This window comes from Rutilus rutilus (assembly GCF_951802725.1).
Source record: "Rutilus rutilus genome assembly, chromosome: 1".
NCBI classification, from domain to species: Eukaryota; Metazoa; Chordata; class Actinopteri; order Cypriniformes; family Leuciscidae; genus Rutilus; species Rutilus rutilus.
The window spans coordinates 53,097,405-53,119,362 of record NC_140209.1 but is presented as its reverse complement, the minus strand read 5'-3'; the positions used below and the strand labels follow the sequence as shown (position 1 = coordinate 53,119,362).

The 21,958-nt window shown below is 37.3% G+C and overlaps 1 protein-coding gene across 2 annotated transcripts; it reads left to right on the top strand.

The window, feature by feature from the left end:
* Positions 1 to 158: 158 nt before the first annotated feature.
* On the top strand, positions 159 to 21,519 carry tnpo2a (transportin 2a). 2 transcript variants are annotated; one of them, XM_084417984.1, is made up of 25 exons: positions 159 to 286; positions 1,577 to 1,676; positions 3,171 to 3,246; positions 3,382 to 3,531; positions 3,878 to 3,984; positions 5,793 to 5,926; positions 6,034 to 6,115; positions 7,974 to 8,096; positions 8,176 to 8,294; positions 10,661 to 10,721; positions 10,920 to 11,091; positions 11,311 to 11,463; positions 12,476 to 12,701; positions 14,765 to 14,936; positions 15,026 to 15,112; positions 15,198 to 15,305; positions 15,399 to 15,557; positions 16,669 to 16,756; positions 16,885 to 16,983; positions 17,389 to 17,484; positions 17,688 to 17,763; positions 17,884 to 17,983; positions 18,470 to 18,544; positions 18,653 to 18,795; positions 18,881 to 21,519. In XM_084417984.1, the coding sequence occupies exons 2-24, from the start codon at positions 1,578 to 1,580 to the stop codon at positions 18,758 to 18,760; spliced, it is 2,670 nt and encodes an 889-aa protein (XP_084274110.1). In that variant the 5' UTR covers positions 159 to 286; position 1,577; the 3' UTR covers positions 18,761 to 18,795; positions 18,881 to 21,519. The 2 variants fall into 2 exon arrangements, with proteins under 2 accessions (XP_084274110.1, XP_084274111.1); XM_084417985.1 differs by lacking the exons at positions 17,389 to 17,484; positions 17,688 to 17,763; positions 17,884 to 17,983; ... (1 more) ...; positions 18,653 to 18,795; positions 18,881 to 21,519 and having other exon boundaries at positions 183 to 286; positions 16,854 to 16,983.
* The last annotated feature ends 439 nt before the right edge of the window (positions 21,520 to 21,958 follow it).

Here is a 21,958-nt window from a genome sequence, read left to right as displayed (position 1 = left end):
ATAAGTCTGCAGATAATACAATTTAGTTGCTAAGTCATAATCATAATCAGAGTAGCACGTATCCAAACTGAAACAAATACATGCAACCATTTCAAATATTTTTGTTTACTAAAAACTCGCAGATTCCGTTTATTTGAAACTGGCTACAGGGTTGCGTTGACCGAACACTCGTCATTTCCTCGTTGTAGCGCTCGTCCTGCGGAAGTGTTTGAAAGTGCCATTGCGCGAGACGAGCGCGAGCTCCACGCTGCACGAGCTGATCAATAGGCCTCCGCACGCGGCATGTGTAAGTGAACACGCTCGAGTCTGATGTTTATAGTGTCTATGTACTGTAATGTATATGGAGATTAACATAGTAATAGATGGTAACGTGGATTAGATCGAGTATGCTCGCTAGATCGTGTACTAGAGATATTCACTTATGTATCATGTGTATAATGCTACTTAACTGGGATTATATAGTCTTTACCTGTTGCTTTAATATTTGAAGTCTCGCGTGATGTTTTTGTTTTTGTATTGGTCGTCTTATAAGGGTTTTTCTATCGCGTATTAATGTGGGTCGTGCCTGAGGGTTTGAGCTACTCTTGCATGGGGTGAAAGAAAGACAAGGCCTCGGTATGCAGGGACGACCATGTGCATTTCCTGATTCTTCACGCTTTTTTCTTCAAAATGTCTCAAGTCAGATGTTTGTTAACAGTTTTAGCCAGATATTTTTTCCAGTATTCAAGTATTATTTTATGTGCTACGTGCATTTATAATTTTCTCTATTATAAACTACACGCATACATTAGTTCTGAGATCACAAAGTAGAGAAAAGATTCGTCCTAAAAATGTTAATAGATTACATGTGGAATAGATTATACATGTCGAATATATTTAAACCCTTATTTTGGGCTAATCATAAAATGCATTCATTTTGAAAATGTATTTCAAAATAAAAGCCAGGGGTTTTATGTAAAGTATTTTTTTTTTAATTGATTGTTAAATATGTTGTGTGTGTAATATATATACATACACACACACACACACACACACACACACACACACACACACAAAGAAGTGAATGTGGACTGAAAAACAAAAATACTTTTCTAAAATCTGAAATTGAAATGAAATCAAACCATACCTGGATATTTTATTACATTGGATATGATTGTCTTTTACAGTATTTTATTTAATATACTTGTGTATCTGGATCTGTGATCTTTTATTGCTAATTAACTTTAACATGCAACATTCTAATTTCTTGCAGTTCAAATTTTTGGTCTAACCTGTCTTAAAACAATCACTAATGCAGAGATGAAGCTAAACCCAGTTTTGCTGGTTTGAAACACTTGCAGGATGTGTAAAAGGCCTTTAGCTTTAATCATGTATACTGATATTGTATGTTTCTCTATGCCTTCCCTTGTCCTCAACAACATTATATGTAATGCGCTGGTAGTAGTTGTGGATAAATTGGTCTGCGGAAGTTAACAAACCGCAAAAAAGTTGTTTTGGTGTTGCAATGGTTTCACAGGAGGAAGTATTTTGTGAAAGCGTGAAGGATTTGTAATTGTCTTTCGTGGTTCGTCTGCAGGATGGAGTGGCAGCCGGATGAACAAGGCCTCCAGCAGGTCCTGCAGCTCCTGAGAGACTCCCAATCTCCAAACACAGCCACACAGAGAGCTGTGCAGCAGGTATCCTCATCAACACAACTCTCTGTTTGCTGCCATTCACACAACTCAAGGGATCCACGATATATGGGTCGTGATGATGACCATACTGATGCTAAGAATTTGTAGTATTTTTATTAAAGTGCCTCTATTATACGGTTTTGAAGGTCTCCTACAATAGGTTTACATGCATCCAAGTTACTTGCTGCATCACCTCTTTTTTTTCACAATATCTGAAACGGTTCAATAAAGGATTCAGTCTCTCTATACTTGATTATAACAAACTTGAAACCATTTGTATGTTTTGTTTATTCAAATTTCAGTAATCAAAAACATGTCTAATCAGTTAAATGTAGTAATTGATTTTGGATTAGATTAACAACTTATTTGTGTCATTGATAATTTATTATGAAAAATTTAAGATAACATGTATTTTCTTCAGATAAAAAAAAAAAAGATTTAATACAAATATATTTTCAAAAACAGTGGTAATCAAGTGAATGCATATGCTTTTATAATGCTTTTATTCTAAGTGCTGCACAACAACAGAGGTTTACTAAATTAAAACATGGACAAAAAATGAAATTCCTTAAGTAATGTTGAAATTGAATTTTACAATAGTAATATAGTTCTGTCATTATTTATTCAAGTTAAACCAAACTTTTATTTTGACGGCTTGTAGTGAAAGACCTTTGAGTTTTTCTCAAATACAATGATGAAATGCTCTTTCCTGGATTTGAAACGTTGCTGACATTTCACATTCACAAACCGCTATATTACACACTACATGAAAGGTAATATCCGAAAAAGCATATTAGGGGCACTTTAAATTATTCATAAGTCTGACAAGGGTATTAGTATGAACATATTGATATCATTATGTAACGTTACACCCTTATTTATTCATTTGTGAACTGTAAACTTAGTGTGCCAGATTTCAAAAGCACTAAACCGTTAGCAAACTTTTTTTCAGTGTACAATAATGTTTGGATAGCTGATTTTAAATGGGCCAAAAATATTGTCATAACTATCGGCTGTGGGTCTTTTATTTCAGTACAGTGAAGTTAAATAGAAAAATCTTGGTAACACTTTACAATAAGGTTCCATTTGTTATCATTAGTTAGTTAACTACATTAGTTAACATGCTAAATAACAATCAAACCTACTTCTAAAAGCATGTTTTAATGTAATGGTAAATTCAACATTTACTAATACATTATTAAAATCAAAAGTTGTATCTGGTAATTTTTAGGGGACCTGAGGTGACATGAACTGACAATTGTATTTTATTACCTAATGTTAGCAGAGATGAATAAATACTGTGTCAGATGTATTGCTCGTTGTTAATTCTTGTTAGTTAATGCATTAACTAGCGTTAACTAATGGGACCTTTCTGCTAATTGTTAAATATATTGTCATAATATAGATGAAATATACTTTTCTAAAATGGTGTCAATGTGCATGTTGAACTGCAGCTATTATAACAGTAACGGTAATATTCTTAAACTTTTCTCTCAGAAACTAGAGCAGCTGAATCAGTTTCCTGATTTCAACAACTATCTCATCTTCGTCCTGACGAGGCTGAAAACTGAAGGTTGGTGTCTGGGTTTATTTGTGCGTAAAGCTCACCGTATCGCATGTTCTCATATTACACGTGCATGTTGTTCCATGAGGTTTATATGCGACTATAATAATATAAATGTCTGTTGCCTTCCTTCACACTCCACAGATGAGCCCACTCGATCCCTCAGCGGTCTGATACTGAAGAACAACGTGAAGGTGCACTATCAGAACTTCCCTCCTGGAGTCGCACACTTCATCAAGCAGGAATGTTTAAACAACATCGGAGACCCTTCCCCTCTCATCCGCGCCACTATCGGTGAGTCTCTCCACGCGCTCTAGAGTAAGTCAAGCATCTACATGAACTCAAATGTTGTTGACTGGAAATTGCACTTTATTTTTTTTAAAACAACATTATCTTTAGCAAATATCAGAACGAATATGACTTTTTCGTACTGCACATTATAAAATTGTGATGCTTAAATTTTAGATTTCACAAATTAGTATGTTTGTTTTTGTCAATTTTTCGGTTAACAACATGAACTTAATTACTGGTATCGGACTGTATTTGCGCATCCCTACAGCTAGCAGTTATCATATCGTTCTGTTGCTAGTATGCTCTCAGTATCAGGAAATGTGACGATTCTTGTTCTTTCTGTCTTCAGGTATCCTCATTACAACGATTTCCACCAAAGGGGAGTTGCAGACATGGCCGGAGTTGCTGCCCCAGCTGTGCAACATGCTCAACTCAGAGGACTACAACATCTGCGAGGTCTGTGCCTTGCCTCTGCGCTCTTCATAGCTGCCTTAAAGGGATAGTTCACCAAAAAAATTACGATTCTGTCATTTACACTCCCTCATGATGTTCCAAACCTTTAAAGGAGAACTCCGGTCAATTTTAACATTAAGCTCATTTTTTTGTACATTTGGAGTGCTGTCAGTACAGAGAACAACGACAAAAATCGGTGTTGCCTACACCGTGTTATCCTCTTTTTAAAATTTGCACCCTGTTGACTTCAATGGGGCAAGTTTTAAACCTGCTTTTAGGCTCTTAACATCCTTGATGTGTCATTACAAGTGCACAGGTCATGTGAGTGATTCCTTCTGAGTGAACGTGGGTGAATCTGACTGCAGTAGGCAACATGATGTAGGCAACACCGATTTTTGTCGTTGTTCTCTGTACTGACAGCACTCCAAATGTACAAAAAAATGAGCTCAATGTTAAAATTGACCGGAGTTCTCCTTTAAGGTTCATCTTCGGAACTCAAAAGATGTCTGAATGAGATCTGAGAGATTTCTGTCCGTCCGTTGAAAGAATATTCACCCACAACTCTGAAGCTTCATAAAGAGATTGTAAAAGAAATCCGTTTGAATTGAACGGTCTTCTGAAGAGACATGATCGCTTTTATATAACGAACAGATTTTATTTAGGCTTTTATTCTCATATAATCATTGATTAGCAAATGTACATGGTGTATTCAGATTTGGGAAATGGAAGCTCAGGTATGCTTGCTTGAGAACCAGTGAGGTTTAGTCACGCCATCACGTTTTGTTCCCGCGCCTCTAGCAAGTACGGTTGAGCTTCCGCTTACCATATTTGAGTGCTCTGTGTATGTTTACTGATCAATGTTTAAATGTGAACAAAGAATCCACTGAACATTTAACATTTTGCTGGACTGTAATACGTCTCCACCTTTGAGAATTAGTTTATTCTGTTGATACTTTTGAAAAGGTTCTTAACCAAGTAAATCCAGACTTAGTCTCAAGGTTTTTAGAAAAAAAATAATCTTAAACATCTTTAGTTTTATTTTTGAATAACTATACCTGACTCTCGCCATGAACATAGCCATATAAGCTGGATCATATAAAGCAATCGTGTCTCTTTGGAAGACTTGGATTAAACCGCTCTTCGTTCATTTTTGGATCGTAGGGGAATTAGTTACCCACACAAATAGGCCAGTATGCGCAATGAAGGCCCGGAGTCAAAGTTGAAGTTCAATCATTTGACAGAGTTTACTGAAGACAAAGTTCTCCACGCTTCCATAGGCTGTAGAAAATGAGTACGAGTATCCAGCCTCAAACTAACTCAGGATACAGAAACGCTAATACTTTCAGGCCTGGTTTCACAGACAGGGCTTAGATTAAGCCAGGATTAGGCCTTCGTTCAATTAGGGCATATAATTAGCTTTTATAAACGTGCCTTGGATCAGTGCAAGTTGCTTTCAGTCAAATATCCATTTTAGTGTGGACTAGCTTAAGCCATGTCTGTGAAACCAGTGGATAATCAGTTGATGTCTTTTCTACAGGTTCTGAGAGGTTCTCTTAAATTTCATTGAAAATATCTTAATTTGTGTTTTGAAGATGAACGAAAGCATCTTATGGTTTTGGAACGATATGATCCTCTTGCTCATTTATCCTGCTTTTCCTCTTCTATTTTGTCTTGCACATTCTCTTATGCAAATGTGTTTGGAAATGATGCAAGACACGGCCAAAGTGGTCGTGATTCTTCCTGGATCAGATCCAGAAATGTTCCCCACAGGTGTGAGTTGTATCTTAGTTTGTTCTCATTCACACACACAGGGCTCGTTTGGAGCTCTGCAGAAGATCTGCGAGGACTCGTCTGAGCTCCTGGACAGTGACGCTCTGAACCGACCCCTCAACATCATGATTCCCAAGTTCCTGCAGTTCTTCAAACACTGCAGCCCCAAGATCAGGTCAGTCAAGGGAACGATGGGGATACTTTTCATGTCCCGAATTCTGTTCTTGAATAAAACTTTGGCATATTTCTTGGAGTCTAATGGTCGTTCATGTGGTTCTGCAGATCTCATGCTATTGCATGTGTGAATCAGTTTATCATCGGAAGAGCGCAAGCCCTAATGGACAACATTGACACCTTTATTGAGGTAAGCATGCTGGATTTAATAATCATTTTATTAAAGGGGTGGTTGATTTATAATTTAACTTTTTTAACTTTAGTTAGTGTGTAATGTTGCTGTTTGAGCATGAACAACATCTGCAAAGTTTTTAAGACTACAACAAACGGCTGATAGGGACTACACGACATTCCTCCCGGGTTAGTGACATTACTAACCCTAACATTTACATAAATGTATGATAAATTATTTATAGATTATCATGACAGAATATGCTAATAGGGCTGTGACGGTGGCAGTTGGTGGTAATGGTAAAACCACCAACCAACTACCGGCGGGGTTGTTTTGAAATAAATTAAAAAACAAAGAAACAACACACTAAAGCCTGTAAAGCATTGAAATAAATATCAGTAAATACTGGTAACTTACATAATATAATAAAGTTGAATCTATTTAAAAAAAACTTTCGCTTAATATTTCCACACAAAGACGCGTGATACAGCTCTTCGCTTTGAGAGGGATGTGGGACACGAGCAGGAAAGAGACCATCGATCTCTTTTCTGATATCTTCATGTTTTCTACTTGTTGTAAAAGGTATGAAGAGCTAATTTTATCTTCCACAAGGGCAAGGCATTTAGGCTATGTTTGCGCGCTGCCAGAGAAAGCCAAACTAAAATCACCCGTGCGTGTGAAACGCGCTTTACAAATCAACTTGACGAGCCTTACCAATTACCATATGTCTAATAACAAGCACAAACCTGGTTAAAAAGAATTTGACGTACAAGTAAAAACGTAGGCTATCTGTCCTACAGCGTTTTTTCTACTTTACCCCAGTAAAGAATACGAAAATAATAGGCCTAATTAAAAGCGAACAAAGGAAGAAACGTTTATAATCCCCTTCGGAAATGGGTGAGACACGAGAAAGCTTGAATATAGAAAGCTTGAATTGTCTACTTTTAAACAAAACAATTCAAAACGAAAATAAACCGACTAGCGTATGCTTATGTATTCCGTATGAACTTCTATGAAGTGTGCATTTCTCTCTATAGGCGCGCGTTCACTGCGAAGATGGTGCGGTTGTCAAGTTTACCGGCACAGCCCTATATGCTAATCAATGACTAGAAGATAACTACACATAAGCTACATGCATTCATCAACTAACCATTCAGAAATGTTGTCTACATGTCACTTCTTCTTGAGTCTCCATCATTGTCTGACTCCGGTTTGAACATAAAAGGCTAAAAGTTTTTGCATTTTTTTACTGCATGTCATATGGAGGTAATTGAAGCTCCGCCCTCTGTGCCGGGAGCAGCAGCTCATTTGCTTTTAAAGGGACACGCTCAAAAAACAGTGTTTTTGCTCACCCTCAAAAAGTGAAAATTTGAACATGCTATATAAAAATATCTGTGAGGTATTTTGAGCTCAAACATCACATTAACACTCTGGGGACATCAAAGACTTATTTCACATCTTGTGAAAAGACCATTATACCACCCCCTTTAACATTATACACCCTATTTGGACAGTAATTATTTCTCATAGTTCATTCAGATTTGCATGCATTCATTTATTCAAGGTGCAGAAGCAATTTCTGTGATCCTACGAACATGAGAATAATGCTGCTCATGACATCAGTAAGCTATTGTCAGTCTGTTATTGCTTATACAGTTAATAGACTCATGTTTTATTTAATAAGAAGAAAAAACAACAAAACACAGGTTGTGGGATTAAAACACAGACATTTTGGATTCTGTCTGCAATAAAGTCACTGACTAGCACCTGTAAATGTCAAAATGACCTTTCGTTCCCATGTGAAACAATTACCGCCTGAATACGCTATACTGTAATCGCTGTTTTAATCTGTTTTCCTCCTTGGCTGTTTCTCCAGAGTCTGTTTGCGCTGGCCGCAGACGAGGACTCAGAGGTGCGGAAGAACGTGTGCAGGGCTCTGGTCATGCTACTGGAGGTGCGAGTTGACCGACTCATCCCCCACATGCGCAGCATCGTTGAGGTAAGAAGAACTTGATGACCCAGAAGTGGTGTACATGTTGGCCCATCAGAGATGCTGATGTTGTCGACTGTTCCCGCAGTACATGCTGCAGCGCACACAGGACCCGGATGAGAACGTGTCTCTGGAGGCCTGTGAGTTCTGGCTTACGCTGGCTGAGCAGCCCATCTGTAAGGATGCCCTCTCTGGACACCTTGCACAGTAAGTGACCTTTCTCTTTCCTTGGAAGAGTCATGCAATAAGTGCATTTGCTTCAGATGTCAACCGCACAACGTGACGTGAAATGCAGAAGACAAGGAAAAAAATCAGTTTTATGCTTTTTGTGAGCCCAAAGGTTGGATTACCCGGGTAAAACTTTTGTTTAATTGAAGGAATAAAGCTATACATTGTGACTAAAGCTTGGTACATTTACAAATTCTTTAAATTTTAATCTGTTGAAATGCATGGCTGCGTTAGCCTGGGTTTCCCCATGCTGCCTTGAGCGCAGCGCGATTTTATTCACGCTGCTAGTCAGCATGGATTCCATGGACCAGATTTTCGCCTCAGCTAGGGAACCAATCACAGAACGGGGAGGGAGCAGCAAGACGATGACGACATCTATGCGACACACCGAAGCAGTTTGTTTATATCTATGGATCCAACATGACAGATGTAAAAATATATGCATATTTTTAGGAACACATCTACAAAAATATGCCTGTATTTCAAGTTGATAAAATAATTTAAAATCCACATCAGTTTATTTGTGCCGACGCGCCACGCCCTCCCAGGATCTATAAAGTTACCTAGGCTACTTTCACTTTTAAAAATTCATCATAACCGCGCGCGCGATCTGCTTGCAGTCGTCGAGAGATGGATGCTGAGGAGTTGAAGAAAAGAATAGCTAGTGGAGATTGTAAAGTTGTCGACAATACGTCATCAAAAGTCCAGTGTGTGGGAGAAATTTGGAGTTATCTGAAGAAAATATTGTGAAAGGCATTTTCGTGTTGGATAGCCGCAAATGTGGAACTTCATCCCCGAGGAAGCACGCAGAAACTCTGGTAACAAAGCAGTTCTATCGAACGGTATTTTTCATATTTAACACTGTTAAGTATGTGTGGTGTGCAGGGCGTGTTTGAACCCAGAATTGTCAGATGTAGGCTAGACGAAATTGCGTGGCATATAGTGTTGTAGCCGCGTCTGTTCGATTGGTAAAATGTTATAAGGCTACTCAGTTTTGTGGTAACGTTAGCCATGTTCTTCATGTACCGGCCTTTTGACAGCTTCGGCTGAAGTTGTCCTTGTGTTAATTGTTGTGTAATAACTTCTGTATGACCTGGCAATAAACATTTTTGTAAGTGTGTCTATAATGTGATAGTCTAAACTGATTTTATTTCGGGTGCGGGTCGGGTGTCGGTTCTATTTTAAGCGGGTCGGGTGCAGATTTTAATTAGTGCTGCTGTCAGAAAACGGGTCGGGTGCGGTTTTAAGCACTGCGGGTACGGGCGGGTGCGGATTTACAAAATCGGACCCGTGCAGGACTCTGGTGTACACATAAATCTCTGACTCATCGTCGTCTTCTTCGTTGAATATCTGTCGCTCTACATACGTCATCTGGTATAATTGAAACGATTGGCTATGAGCTACGTACAGGCACATTTGATAGACATTTGTAGCGCCCAATAAACGGCTCTGGGTAAACCACGCCTCAAATGCGAGAAAATTAACATGTGGTTCCCAGACCACGTCTCAAAGAGAAAGAGGTCTGACGTTAGCCAGGCTATGGCTGCGTTTGAATCTGTGTCAATCAAGAAAAGGAATTGCAGCCAGTTGGTGTAGTTAGCACATCTACCAGCAGGGGCTAACTGGATCATAACCAGCCAAACCTTGACCATTTGATTCACACCAAGTCCAAATGATGCTTGGTCAACATAAAACTTAGCCAGGCATTAGCAGCCAGTTTAACTTCTGTAGTGACTTATTTCCAGGTGGAACAGGAATTTTTTTTTTTTTTTTTTTTTTTTTTTATATATATAAAATGCAGTGGTAAATAACTCCTAGGAATTTAAGAGAAAAATGTATACCAAAATGACTTAAAATTATATATATTATTTTATTGGACTTTATTATATTGTATTCCTTTTGTTTTTTCTTAATTTTTTAAAAACATTTTAGACAATTAAAATAGCTGCAGATCAAACAGTATAACAGAATCTGAACAAGTTGGAACCATTTGTATTGTTTTATTGTAATAATAATAATAATAATAATAATAATAATAATTTTTCATCATTATTATCGGTTTTAATGATTTATTATTATTATTATTATTATTATTATTAATTTAAGATAATTAGATCATTTAAAATAGCTGCAGCATAAACAACATAGCAGAATCTCAACCAGTTAGCACATTTCTATTGTTCTATTTCTATACAGGTTCTAGCATTTGAACTTCCTGTCTGTTGCGATAGAGATTATCTCATGTTTCCTTTATCGTCAGAGATGCTCTTGACCGTTTCACATCCATCTTATACCTCAAGTATCTTGATTACTAATTTTGACTTCCTGTCTTTAATCTCCCGTAGACTAGTTCCTGTTCTGGTGAACGGAATGAAGTACTCTGAGATTGACATCATTTTGTTAAAGGTTAGTTACTTTGCTTCATAATCTTAAGAAGTTCTACATCAGTCTGGCCTCGGGTATGATTATATCATTATTCCTGATTTTCTCCATGATTTTCAAGTATTCATACTGTCTGACCCAAGGCCTTTGTCACTCAATCATTGCTGTCCAGAATTGACCAGCTGTGTTTCATCACATGGTGACTTTCTACTTCCTGTTTAGGGTGACGTGGAGGAAGACGAGGCCGTGCCGGACAACGAGCAGGACATAAAGCCTCGCTTTCACAAGTCTCGTACGGTCACCCTTCGCCACGAAGGTGATGAAGCGGAGGAAGGAGAGGACAGTGATGATGATGACGACGACGATGACGACAGTCTCTCCGACTGGAATCTACGTAAGTGTTTTAAATGAGAAACCAACCTGATGCTGGGGAAATATTGCCAATTTAAGCAAATATCACATACTTGGTGTTTTCTGTGGAGATGATTACACTCATAAATGTCATGAATGTCAGTGATGTTTCATTACTCATACTGTCTGATCCACAAAGCTTGCAGTTAGATTGGTGCTTGGAGAAATCCAAGAGGTCTAACCCTGTTCATTTGCTCTGTAGGTAAGTGTTCGGCAGCCGCCCTTGATGTCCTGGCAAATGTGTTTCGGGATGAGTTGCTGCCCCACCTGCTCCCTGTGCTGAAGGAGCTGCTGTTCCACCCGGACTGGGTCAGTAAGGAGTCTGGTATCCTGGTGCTTGGAGCCATTGCTGAAGGTATAGTCCACTGGATGAGGATGTGTAAAATGTAACCCTCTTTCTACTAAACCTTGACTTTGTTCTGACTTGAATTCTGTAATACAGCATACTAAATGCTATATGTGCTGTGTACTGCCTACTATTTTTAAAGTTTAAATAAAAAAAATTTAAATGCGCAATATAGTGAGGTCATGTGATAGTGTCGCATATTTAATTCAAGTTCAATTTGGTAATTTTTGCTTTTTTTTTTGTGTGGCAATTTAATCTGGTCACTTTGGCTAAGATTGGCAAATCTATCATTCATAGCAAATCTGTAAAAAGGCTAAATGTAAAACGGATGAACATGCATACCACTTCTATTTAATATCCAAATTGACAGCAAAACAAGTTCACAATACATACAAGATCACAATATTGCACAGTTTTGTCTACTTGTACACTAAAGATAATTACAACATTATTATATAATAATATGGTAATTTCTACCCCTATATAAAATGCATTTTAAATAATCTGTGTACAATGGACTATCTATCTATCTATCTATCTATCTATCTATCTATCTATCTATCTATCTATCTATCTATCTATCTATCTATCTATCTATCTGTTCAAAAAATTGGGGTCAGGGAGAGTTTTTAAATATGAATATAAAAATAAAATAAATCATTCAGTTTTATTAGATTTTTTAAAAATATATATTTAAAAATGTAATTTATTCCTGAAAAGTAATTTTCAGCATCATTACTCCAGTCTTCAGTCACATAAACCTTCAGAAATCATTCTAATATGAGAATTGAATGTTCAAAAGAACAGCATTTCCTTTTAAATAGAAATCTTTTTAATCTTTTAATTAACATTAGAAGTGTCTTTACTGTCACTTATCAATTAAATGCAACTTTGCTAAAGTATTAATGTCTTTCAAAAGATATATTTCTGACCTCAAACTTTTGAACTGTAGTGTATGCTCTGCAAAAATATTTGAATGGAAGTATGACTGTTCTGACCCTGTTCTCTCTCTCGTCCCCAGGCTGTATGCAGGATATGGTGCTGTACCTGCCTGAGTTAATTCCTCACCTGATCCAGTGTCTCTGTGATAAGAAAGCACTGGTCCGCTCCATCGCCTGCTGGACTCTGAGTCGCTATGCACACTGGGTGGTCAGCCAGCCGCCCGACTCCTACCTCAAACCCCTCATGACCGAGCTGCTCAAACGCATCCTTGACAGCAACAAGAGGGTTCAAGAGGCCGCCTGCAGGTGTGTTTGACCCGTTGTTGAAGAACATTCAGTTACTCCATCCAGACCAACTCATAAATGACTGTCCAACCATGTCTGCTAGGGGTGTAGCAATAAACTCGTGTTACAATTTGATACAAATCACGATATGATCTTGATATTTTAAGCCAAAATAAGTTTTTTTTAAAACTATTAGTTATTATAGTGCTGTGAAACGATTAATCGCATCCAAAATAAAAGTTTGTGTTCACATAAATATATACATGCATGTGTGTATTTATATATACAAAATAATTATGCACAGTACACACACATTTATTATGTGAACACAAACTTTTGTTTTGGATGCGATTAATCGTTTCACAGCCCTAATTATTATAATATTATTATTCCCCCATTGCAGCATTATACATTATATTCAACATATATAGTAGTGTCACTGAAACGCATGCTTTTATCCAAGCAGGCATTAGTTGGATTTCTTACAGACTCGCTATTAATGCACTATAAACCATCTAAAACGCTTTGAATAATCATGCTACTAAAGTAATACTAAAGTAAATGTGATAAAGTAAAAGCACAAACTTGATTTAAATCACCATGAGTTCCAGCGCACGTATCCTCTTTTCACGTATCACGTTTAATCATATTTTCTGTAAGAGCGCTTTGGATGTGTGTGTGTGCAGCACAGAAAACAATGCGCAAGAGGAATTCAAATTTTAGTTTCATATAGGGCTGGGCGATATGGCCAAAAAAAAAATCCCGATAATTTTTTTTTATATCAGTCGATATCGATAATTATCACGATAAAAGTCAAATCTTTATTTCTTTCAAGTTTAAAGGCAGATTTTTGCTCCTAAGTGAAAGTTGTAGAAACAAGAGCGTTAATTGTGGTTTTAAACTACTCTTTATTTGTCAGAACATATCATGACAAACACTTGCCAAACAGGTGAACATTTCACAAATCTAGAACATTCAAACATTTGTCATTTTTCCTTAACAAAATACATATCTTTATTGGACAATTCATTTCTTAGTTTCTGCATGTGCTAATTTTAATTTGGTAAAATGTAATATTCTGACTGCCTGAGTTTTATTAAACTTAACCATTGGTCATCCAGTATTATGCATTTAGATCATGATAACCACAGATAAAACCAGGCATAGCCTGTAGCACCTCACTATCATGGCAAAATGTAACTTTATGGTTTCTATGGTATTTGTATGAAAAACAGTAGCCTAAATACATTAAATACTGTAATTATATTCCATTAGTCCTTTGATACATTGTCTACATTAATAATATAATACAATTCAATATGTATATCCCACATTTCATGGTGCAGTTAATATTACTAGGCTAACGTTACAGTAAATCCATGGTAAATGATGGGAATTTGTAGACGGAAAAGCCTTCTGCGCACAGCGTTTCTCCTGTTTGTCAGCGCTGTTTCATCTGCCTTTAAACTGGTTTAAATCACTGAGACATGTGTTCTTCGCTGAATTCAAGCGCTTCTCACTGGATCTCGCGACGAGAGCGATCAGAGTAAACGCATCTTCTCTAGTGAGCTCGCGCTGCGCTGCCGTTTGGACTTTGAGCCGAGCGGATAAATGGTCCGTGTGGCGCGCGGTTCAAATGAGTTTCATTCCGCTTTTGGCGCATAAACATTATCGAACATTTATCAAACTCTTGATATCGTTTTATCGGGAAAATGATATCGCGATAATTATCGTTTTAGCGCCCAGCCCTAGTTTCATAACAAGTATCGTAATCCTGACCTCAAGTATGATGCGTTTTAGTGACCAAAAACGCATTCTGTGTGAATGGCCCCTAAGGTGAGTTTCTGGTTTACAATGGTATAGCTCATCACCTCGTCCTGGCAAAGATTGAGTTCTGCTGGTTTATCTGGTTGGCCAGTCAGCCTCCCAACCTCAAGCTAGAAAGTGCCTAAAATCCTCTTAAACGCATCAAACCAGACATTTCCTTGCTGAAATATCTTTAACCAGTCACCTTTCAGATAGGAAATGTGTTTCTGAAGATGTCGGCACGTTGAGCTAATGCAGATCCTTTTTCTTTCCATCAGCGCATTTGCGACCCTGGAAGAGGAGGCCTGTACAGAGCTGGTTCCCTACTTGAGCTTCATTCTGGACACACTGGTGTTTGCTTTCGGCAAGTACCAGCATAAGAACTTGTTGATCCTCTATGATGCCATCGGAACCCTTGCTGACTCTGTCGGACACCATCTTAACCAGCCGGTAAGATCGTGTTCATTTTGAGCATGAACATGATTCTTGAACGTTTTCGTCTTTAATTGTGACTTTTTTTTGTTGTTGTTGTTGAGCAGGAATACATCCAAAAGCTCATGCCCCCTCTGATTCAGAAATGGAATGAGTTAAAAGATGAAGACAAAGATCTGTTCCCCTTGTTGGAGGTAAAGTACTTCTGCCCTTTTGGATTGAGATATTCATACTTCAAAGACCGAAATGTCTTAAGAGTTTGTCCCTTTTTCCTTGTAGTGTCTGTCTTCAGTGGCCACAGCACTGCAGAGTGGTTTCCTGCCTTACTGTGAACCAGTTTACCAGCGCTGTGTCACCCTGGTCCAGAAGAACCTCGCTCAAGCCATGGTCAGTCGACATGCACGCTTGTTTGAGAATGAACACCATAGCATGTTGTCTTTAGTTTATTCCCTACATCTGTTTGTCCTGTTCTTGTTGTAGATGTATAACCAGCAGCCTGACCAGTATGAGTCCCCTGATAAAGACTTCATGATTGTGGCCCTTGATCTGCTCAGCGGTCTGGCCGAGGGACTCGGGGCTCATGTAGAACAGCTGGTCACCCGCAGCAACATCATGACCCTGCTCTTCCAGTGCATGCAGGTACGGTTAAATCAGTTGGGATGAGCCCTACTCAAATCGGTTTAGTGGTCTTGCAGTCTGGTTTAGTTTATCCTCAAGTGCTAAAATACATGAAACTGAATAAATGAAACATAATTAAAAATTGTTTTTTAAATTATAAAGATAGAAAATGACAAACACAACAAAACTTAAAATAAAGAATATAGAATTAAAATCTAATTCAAAATATTGACAAAAACCAATGATGCAAACACTGTATATAATACACACTTGCAAATATTACATATAAATATTATCAGTAATCATGTGGTTTTATTAAACCACACTGTTAAAATACATAATGTAATAAACATAATATAAACAATCAATGTATTTATGTATTGTAACAAGATCCTGCAGAGGGCGCCAACTGCCTTGTGATTGTTACACGTTACAGCATGATCAAATCCTTAGGCATTTCTCAAAACCAAGTGTGCAAAGTTTGGTACAAGTTTGGACTTGGCAAGTTCGACTCAGTCTGGTAATTCTGCAAAAGGAAACAGCAGCGTACTTGATAACGTCACTCACTTTGCCTTGTCTACGGTTATCCTCACTGCATACAATAAAACAAAATATGATATAAAACACCATTATCTCTGCATATTTATAACAATACAAAATATAAAACGCAACCCTGCCTCTTTTCGTTGTCATAAAAAAAAGAAACATTATTGTGGTTTAGGCAATATGTACACATACTCTGATTATCTTCGCTGTATGTATAATAAAATAAAATGTGACAAAACACAACCCTTTCTCTTTTCATTTTTCTTTTTAAAAATTATGTGCACACATAATCTGATTATCTTCACTATATGTATAATAAAATGAAATGCGACATATAAAAAAACCCGTCTTATTTTGTTAGATCTCAGTTTTAAAGTATAAAGTGTAAGAAGTAAGTTTGACTGAATTGTTTGCTTGTATTTATTTCCTATTTATACAATAGGAAATAAATACAAGCAAACAATTCAGTCAAACGTACAAAGGCAGCGCTCTAGTACAATGGTGTATATATAAATAACGTGATAGAAATGCTAATTGTGTGCTGTGTGAACGATGCCTAACTGGTTTATTTGTCATATAATTAAAGGACACCATGCCAGAAGTGCGACAGAGTTCGTTCGCTCTCCTAGGGGACTTGACGAAGGCGTGTTTCCTTCACGTGAAGCCATGCGTCGGTGAGTTGTGTTCTTTGACATACTGAGTAAACCTGACAATTGGAGAGCCGGTTTCTCATGCTAGCTGTTGCTTGTGTGTGTGTGTTGTGCTGGTCAGTTTGTCATTGTTGTCCGTTTACCCTCTCCAGCTGAGTTCATGCCTGTCCTGGGTGTCAATCTCAACCCCGAGTTCATATCTGTGTGCAACAATGCCACGTGGGCCATCGGAGAGATTGCTATTCAGATGGGTGAGTGTTTGTGCGCACACAACTCCCACCCATATACACAATATTCGTTGCGGTGCAGTTATTTTCTCTGAATGACATGTAATGCATTGTGATTCTGCAAATCCGATATCTGTCCTGTGTTTTGGGCAGCCATACAAAGTTTTGTTTTTTAGATAGTATTGCTCACTCACTGTGCGGATTTGTTTGCTTATTTACTTCAAATTTTTATTAATTTGCAAGGAAAATGCTTTTGAAATGGGTTTGTTACTCTCCAGATTGTGACTCTCCAGATTGTGACTCTCCATCTAGCAGTTAATTAAGCAATGAATCCATCTGTCAGAGCATATTTTTTTAGGCAGTGGGCCACATTTAGGGAATCTGCTTTTATCATTAATCTTGCATTTCATTTGTCTGGTGTTTTTCCAGGTACGGAGATGCAGCCTTTTGTGGCCTTGGTTCTCAATAACCTCGTGGAGATCATCAACCGACCTAATACACCCAAAACTCTACTGGAGAACACAGGTGATTAGATCCAGCATGAACAATTCACACAATCACTGCATTAAAATCACACTGAATGTATGATGAACTCTAAAAACAGACATTCGAATCCTGAATTATCTGTAGAAATGGTTCTTCTGATTTGTGTGGCTTTGACTGGTGCTGATTTTTAGCTTGAAACTTTGAGACGCGCTCACGTCCCTTTTTTTGTGCTTTTGAAACAGCCATTACGATTGGTCGACTGGGATATGTGTGTCCACAGGAAGTTGCCCCCATGTTGCCACAGTTCATTCGCCCATGGTAAGACGTTGATTGAACCATTGAGTGCATCTTATGTGTGAACTAGTTCTGTTTTCATGTGTCTTAAACTATTGAGTCTAACGAACCTCTCCATTAACATCCCTTTTTTTTATTACCTAGGTGCACGTCACTTAGGAACATTCGGGACAATGAAGAGAAAGACTCCGCCTTCAGAGGCATTTGCATAATGATTGGGGTAAATCCGGGAGGAGTCGTACAGGTGAGAGGGAAACCAAATCCATTGTCCAAATGGGGATAATTAAAAATGTAATGATTGAGTTTATAATTTAATAAAACGTACTTGCTGTATAGCAATATCATAAATCAATGCATTCATGACTTCAGTAGATCATAAATCACCCCAAAACCTTGATTATTTCTGCAGCAATATTACGTACGTCTTAATTATTGCTATAGTAATATATGTGACACATGTGACCCTGGATCACAAAACCAGTCATAAGTCGTAAAGATGCCATTAAACAAGTATTTAAAATATACTGTCTTCATGTTGTTTCTAAATTAATTTGGAGAGTAACTGTGAAATTATTATATTAAAAAATGTATAAAAACGTAAGTGTTTTTAATCGTGATTAATCACAGAAAAATGCGATTAATCAAGGAAGGACTTAAAAAAAAAAAGTTTGGACACTAAATATTACAGTTTAGCTTTCATAAAGGTTTTTTTTTTTTTGCTTTGACACAGGACTTCATCTTTTTCTGTGATGCTGTGGCCTCCTGGGTAACTCCAAAAGACGATTTGAGGGACATGTTCTACAAGGTACGAATGCGCTTCTCCAGTAACTAAAACTTTGATTTGTTGGCTTTACACAGTTGGCCCGAGATAGAAGCACTACGTTTCAACAGCATTTGTCCATACCCTCTCTAGATTTTGCACGGCTTCAAGGATCAGGTTGGCGAGGATAACTGGCAGCAGTTCTCAGAACAGTTTCCACCACAGCTGAAGGAGAGACTTTCAGCCTGTTATGGTGTGTAGATGCCGCCCCTGCTGACATGAGATTCTACTATTAGGTGAGAATAACCCTCAGTGATAAAGTAACATTTCGAAATCATGCTGGAGAAACATCGAACCACCTTTTTTTTTCTTTACTTGCAGGTCAAATCTGCGGGAGGGTTACTGTCTGTTTGTGGGAACTACCTGCTGTCGGAGCCAAAGACGTGTGACGGTTTGCGATCTGTTGTGATCCTGCTTCAAGTAGTGAAAGAGGATTTGATAGAGTTAATGTGAAATCAACCATTTTATTGTCACACTTTGGCTTCTTACTCGCTCATAACGGGAATGAAACCTGAAGCTCAGGGATCTTGATCGGGAGGGAGGGATCGTTCAGGCAAGATTCACCAGCTGCTTATTGGACAAAACGACGCCATTCAGTAGTCCAAGCCTTAGCAAAGCATGGCTTCTCAGCTAGATGCCAAAAGCACACATACACACACGAAAAATGCAACGAGCGGCATACATGCTTAAGGCAAACTGCCTGAACAAAATGAGGTTTTCTTTGAGATAGATCACCCAAAAATGAAACGTTTTCATCCTTTTGTTACTCAAAATCTGTGCGACGTTGGTTGGCACAATCCTTTGCTTAAAACAAAAAAGTGGATTATATCTCCAAATAGGACAGATGTTAGCATTTAAGAGTAGTTACGCAAGTGTTTGAGAAACAGGCAATGTTTCTGAAGCCATGCAACGCGTGAGCGACAGGCTGAAATTAAGTAGTTATTGACTGAAAATGTTCCTCGATTATTTAACACAAGATGTACTTAAACCTTACTAACTTTTCTTGTGTATTCTTATACCTTTTTTTTTTTTTATGCTTTAGTCATTATCCACTTTTGTGTTTTATGCAAATGTTCATTTTTGGGTGCACTTTCACTTTAAAAGTTATTAGTTTTGCTGGTAATTGTTTAACACGTGTTTGCTAATGACAAAAGCATGCAATCATTATGACATAAGTACATATTTCCGTATTTTCTGCCTGCTTGATTTCTTTCCGCGGCGGCACATTACATTGAGCTGTATTTTCATTCCATGAACAAAACTGCTATTAATGCATCGATAATTCTGCTTTAGCCTGTAAGAACCATAATGGAGTTGCTGATTTTTACGATGTTCACGTGATGTTTCATTAAGCGGATACTTGGTTTTGTTTTCTTTTTCTTGGTTCATCTAAAACGCATGGCAAAGAAGGGCAATGAGGTTTCTTTACAAAGTAACTAACAAGTGATCTTTTTCCGGTTTGATCGATGCGATCCGTTTAAGCATTATTCCTTTCGTGTTGCAAACATCACAAGTAAAGATTGATCTAAGAAGCCTTGCACCAAGAATTCACTGTAGAGATTGAGTGTTTTGCCTCCGCTGCTTTTAAAATAAATGATAGGGAGTTAAATAACTATAATTCTTAAGGAACTTTAGTTACAGGCGTTATTGATAAGCACTTTCTCTAAGGAGTCGGACTGTCAGGTTCCCCCTCGTAAGATGGGGAGCTATTGAAGTTATGAGTAAGAATGCTTGGCTTGTGTAGGGACAATCTAACATGAGTGATAAAGCGGTTTCTTTAATGAGCTTCGATTTAACACTGGGGTATACTTTTAGCGAAGAGAACTAGCCTGTGTTATAGCATGTAACGTGGTAAGATTCTCCTACACGATATGCAATTGTTCTTTTAGACGGACTGATGAATTGTGTGAAAACGTGCAGTATAGGTTATCAGGAGTAAAAGAGAAAATAGAAAAAAATGTTCTTTTGATTTTAAGTATCATGTAATTGGAAGTGCATTGCTCTGTTGATGGGGTTTAGGAAAGGGTTCCCAAATCTTTTTTTTGTCCCTTCTTTTTAGTTGTTTGATCATGCTTAAGCTGTTGTCCTAGTTTTAAATGCCTTTAAAGCAATATGCATGTTCGTCTCTATGAAAAGTCAGTTGCATCTTAAGGTTTCTTCTCTCATCACTAAACACTAGCTCTGACAATCTCATTTTTAAAATGTATACTTTTTTTTTTTGTAAGCTGCTCCACCCTCTAGGGTTGTTTTATTTTTTTTATTTTTTTTATTTTGTAAAAGCCTATATTCCAACATTTAGACTGTATTTCAAAGATTAAAAAAAAAAAAAAACTTTCTTTAAAATGGGATGTGACCTACTTTAACATTTGATTAAAGAAAACTGAAGTTTAACCTTAAATAAAAATAAAAAAAATAAAGAAAGTGTAAATGCAAAGTGGATATTATTGAAAATGGTGTGGTCCTATTTTACAATCATGCTGTTAAGGATTTAGAATTGGGAGAAAAAGCCTCAGTTTCTAAATGATTAGTGCATTTGCTCCAGTTACTGTAATAACAAAATGCTGCCAAGCAGAACCTGTGTTCCTCCAAGGCCGTGGTATCTTTTTATTTTCATTTTTTTACTTTTACTTTTTTTTTTTTTTTACTTTTTCATTTAACATTGATTTTAAGTTTGTGTTAATATAGTTTTGTTTAATATATTTTATTTTGTGCACATGCACAAAGATTTTTTTAGACTTTAAAAGTTTTTTTTTTTACTTTTTGATTTCTTTTTGTTTAAAGAATTTAGTCAGATTTAAAAGGACAAATGCATTTAGCTTATGATTTTCAGAAAGTCTGCTGAAGCATTGCTTTTCCTCCCCCTTTCCCACTCTTCTTTTATGTTGACTTGTTTTTCAGTGATCACCTTTCTTTAAATTCTTTGAATGGAGAAATAAAATTTTCTGTCAAATGAAAACAAATTGTGGTCTCTGATTTTTAACTTTAGCTGTCCAGATTCTGACAAAATGGCCTCTAGACTCACTAGCGGTGGCAAAACTACATGAACACATGCATACACGCACATAAAGTGAATCTTTTTGGTTCACTTTTATTGAATGCCAACACTATAAAAATGACAGTTCCACACAACTTAATTTTTTCAATTACACATGGTTTATTTACTTAATAATTTTAAGGCAACTGGTTTCCTCACTTTTTTTTAAGTTGTCAACTGATTTACACTGAAAACATTTCTCTATACTGGACTGAATGCCAAATAATTTGTCTTTAGTGTGGGACAACTGAAACCACTGACCCCACCTACTATAATCTGCAAATTACCTAAATGTTGGATTGTTATACATTCAAAAATTACTTGAGAACCAGTTATACATATTGTCTGTCACAAAAACTCACCTC

What these genes read in the sequence shown, in the direction of transcription:
- tnpo2a (XM_084417984.1), top strand. Translation starts at nt 1,578, where the DNA reads ATGGAGTGGCAGCCGGATGAACAAGGCCTCCAGCAGGTCCTGCAGCTC. An exon ending in CTCTCTGGACACCTTGCACA is followed by an intron (nt 8,295 to 10,660) that starts GTAAGTGACCTT and finishes AATCTCCCGTAG; the next exon opens with ACTAGTTCCTGTTCTGGTGA. An exon ending in AGAGATTGCTATTCAGATGG is followed by an intron (nt 16,984 to 17,388) that starts GTGAGTGTTTGT and finishes GTGTTTTTCCAG; the next exon opens with GTACGGAGATGCAGCCTTTT.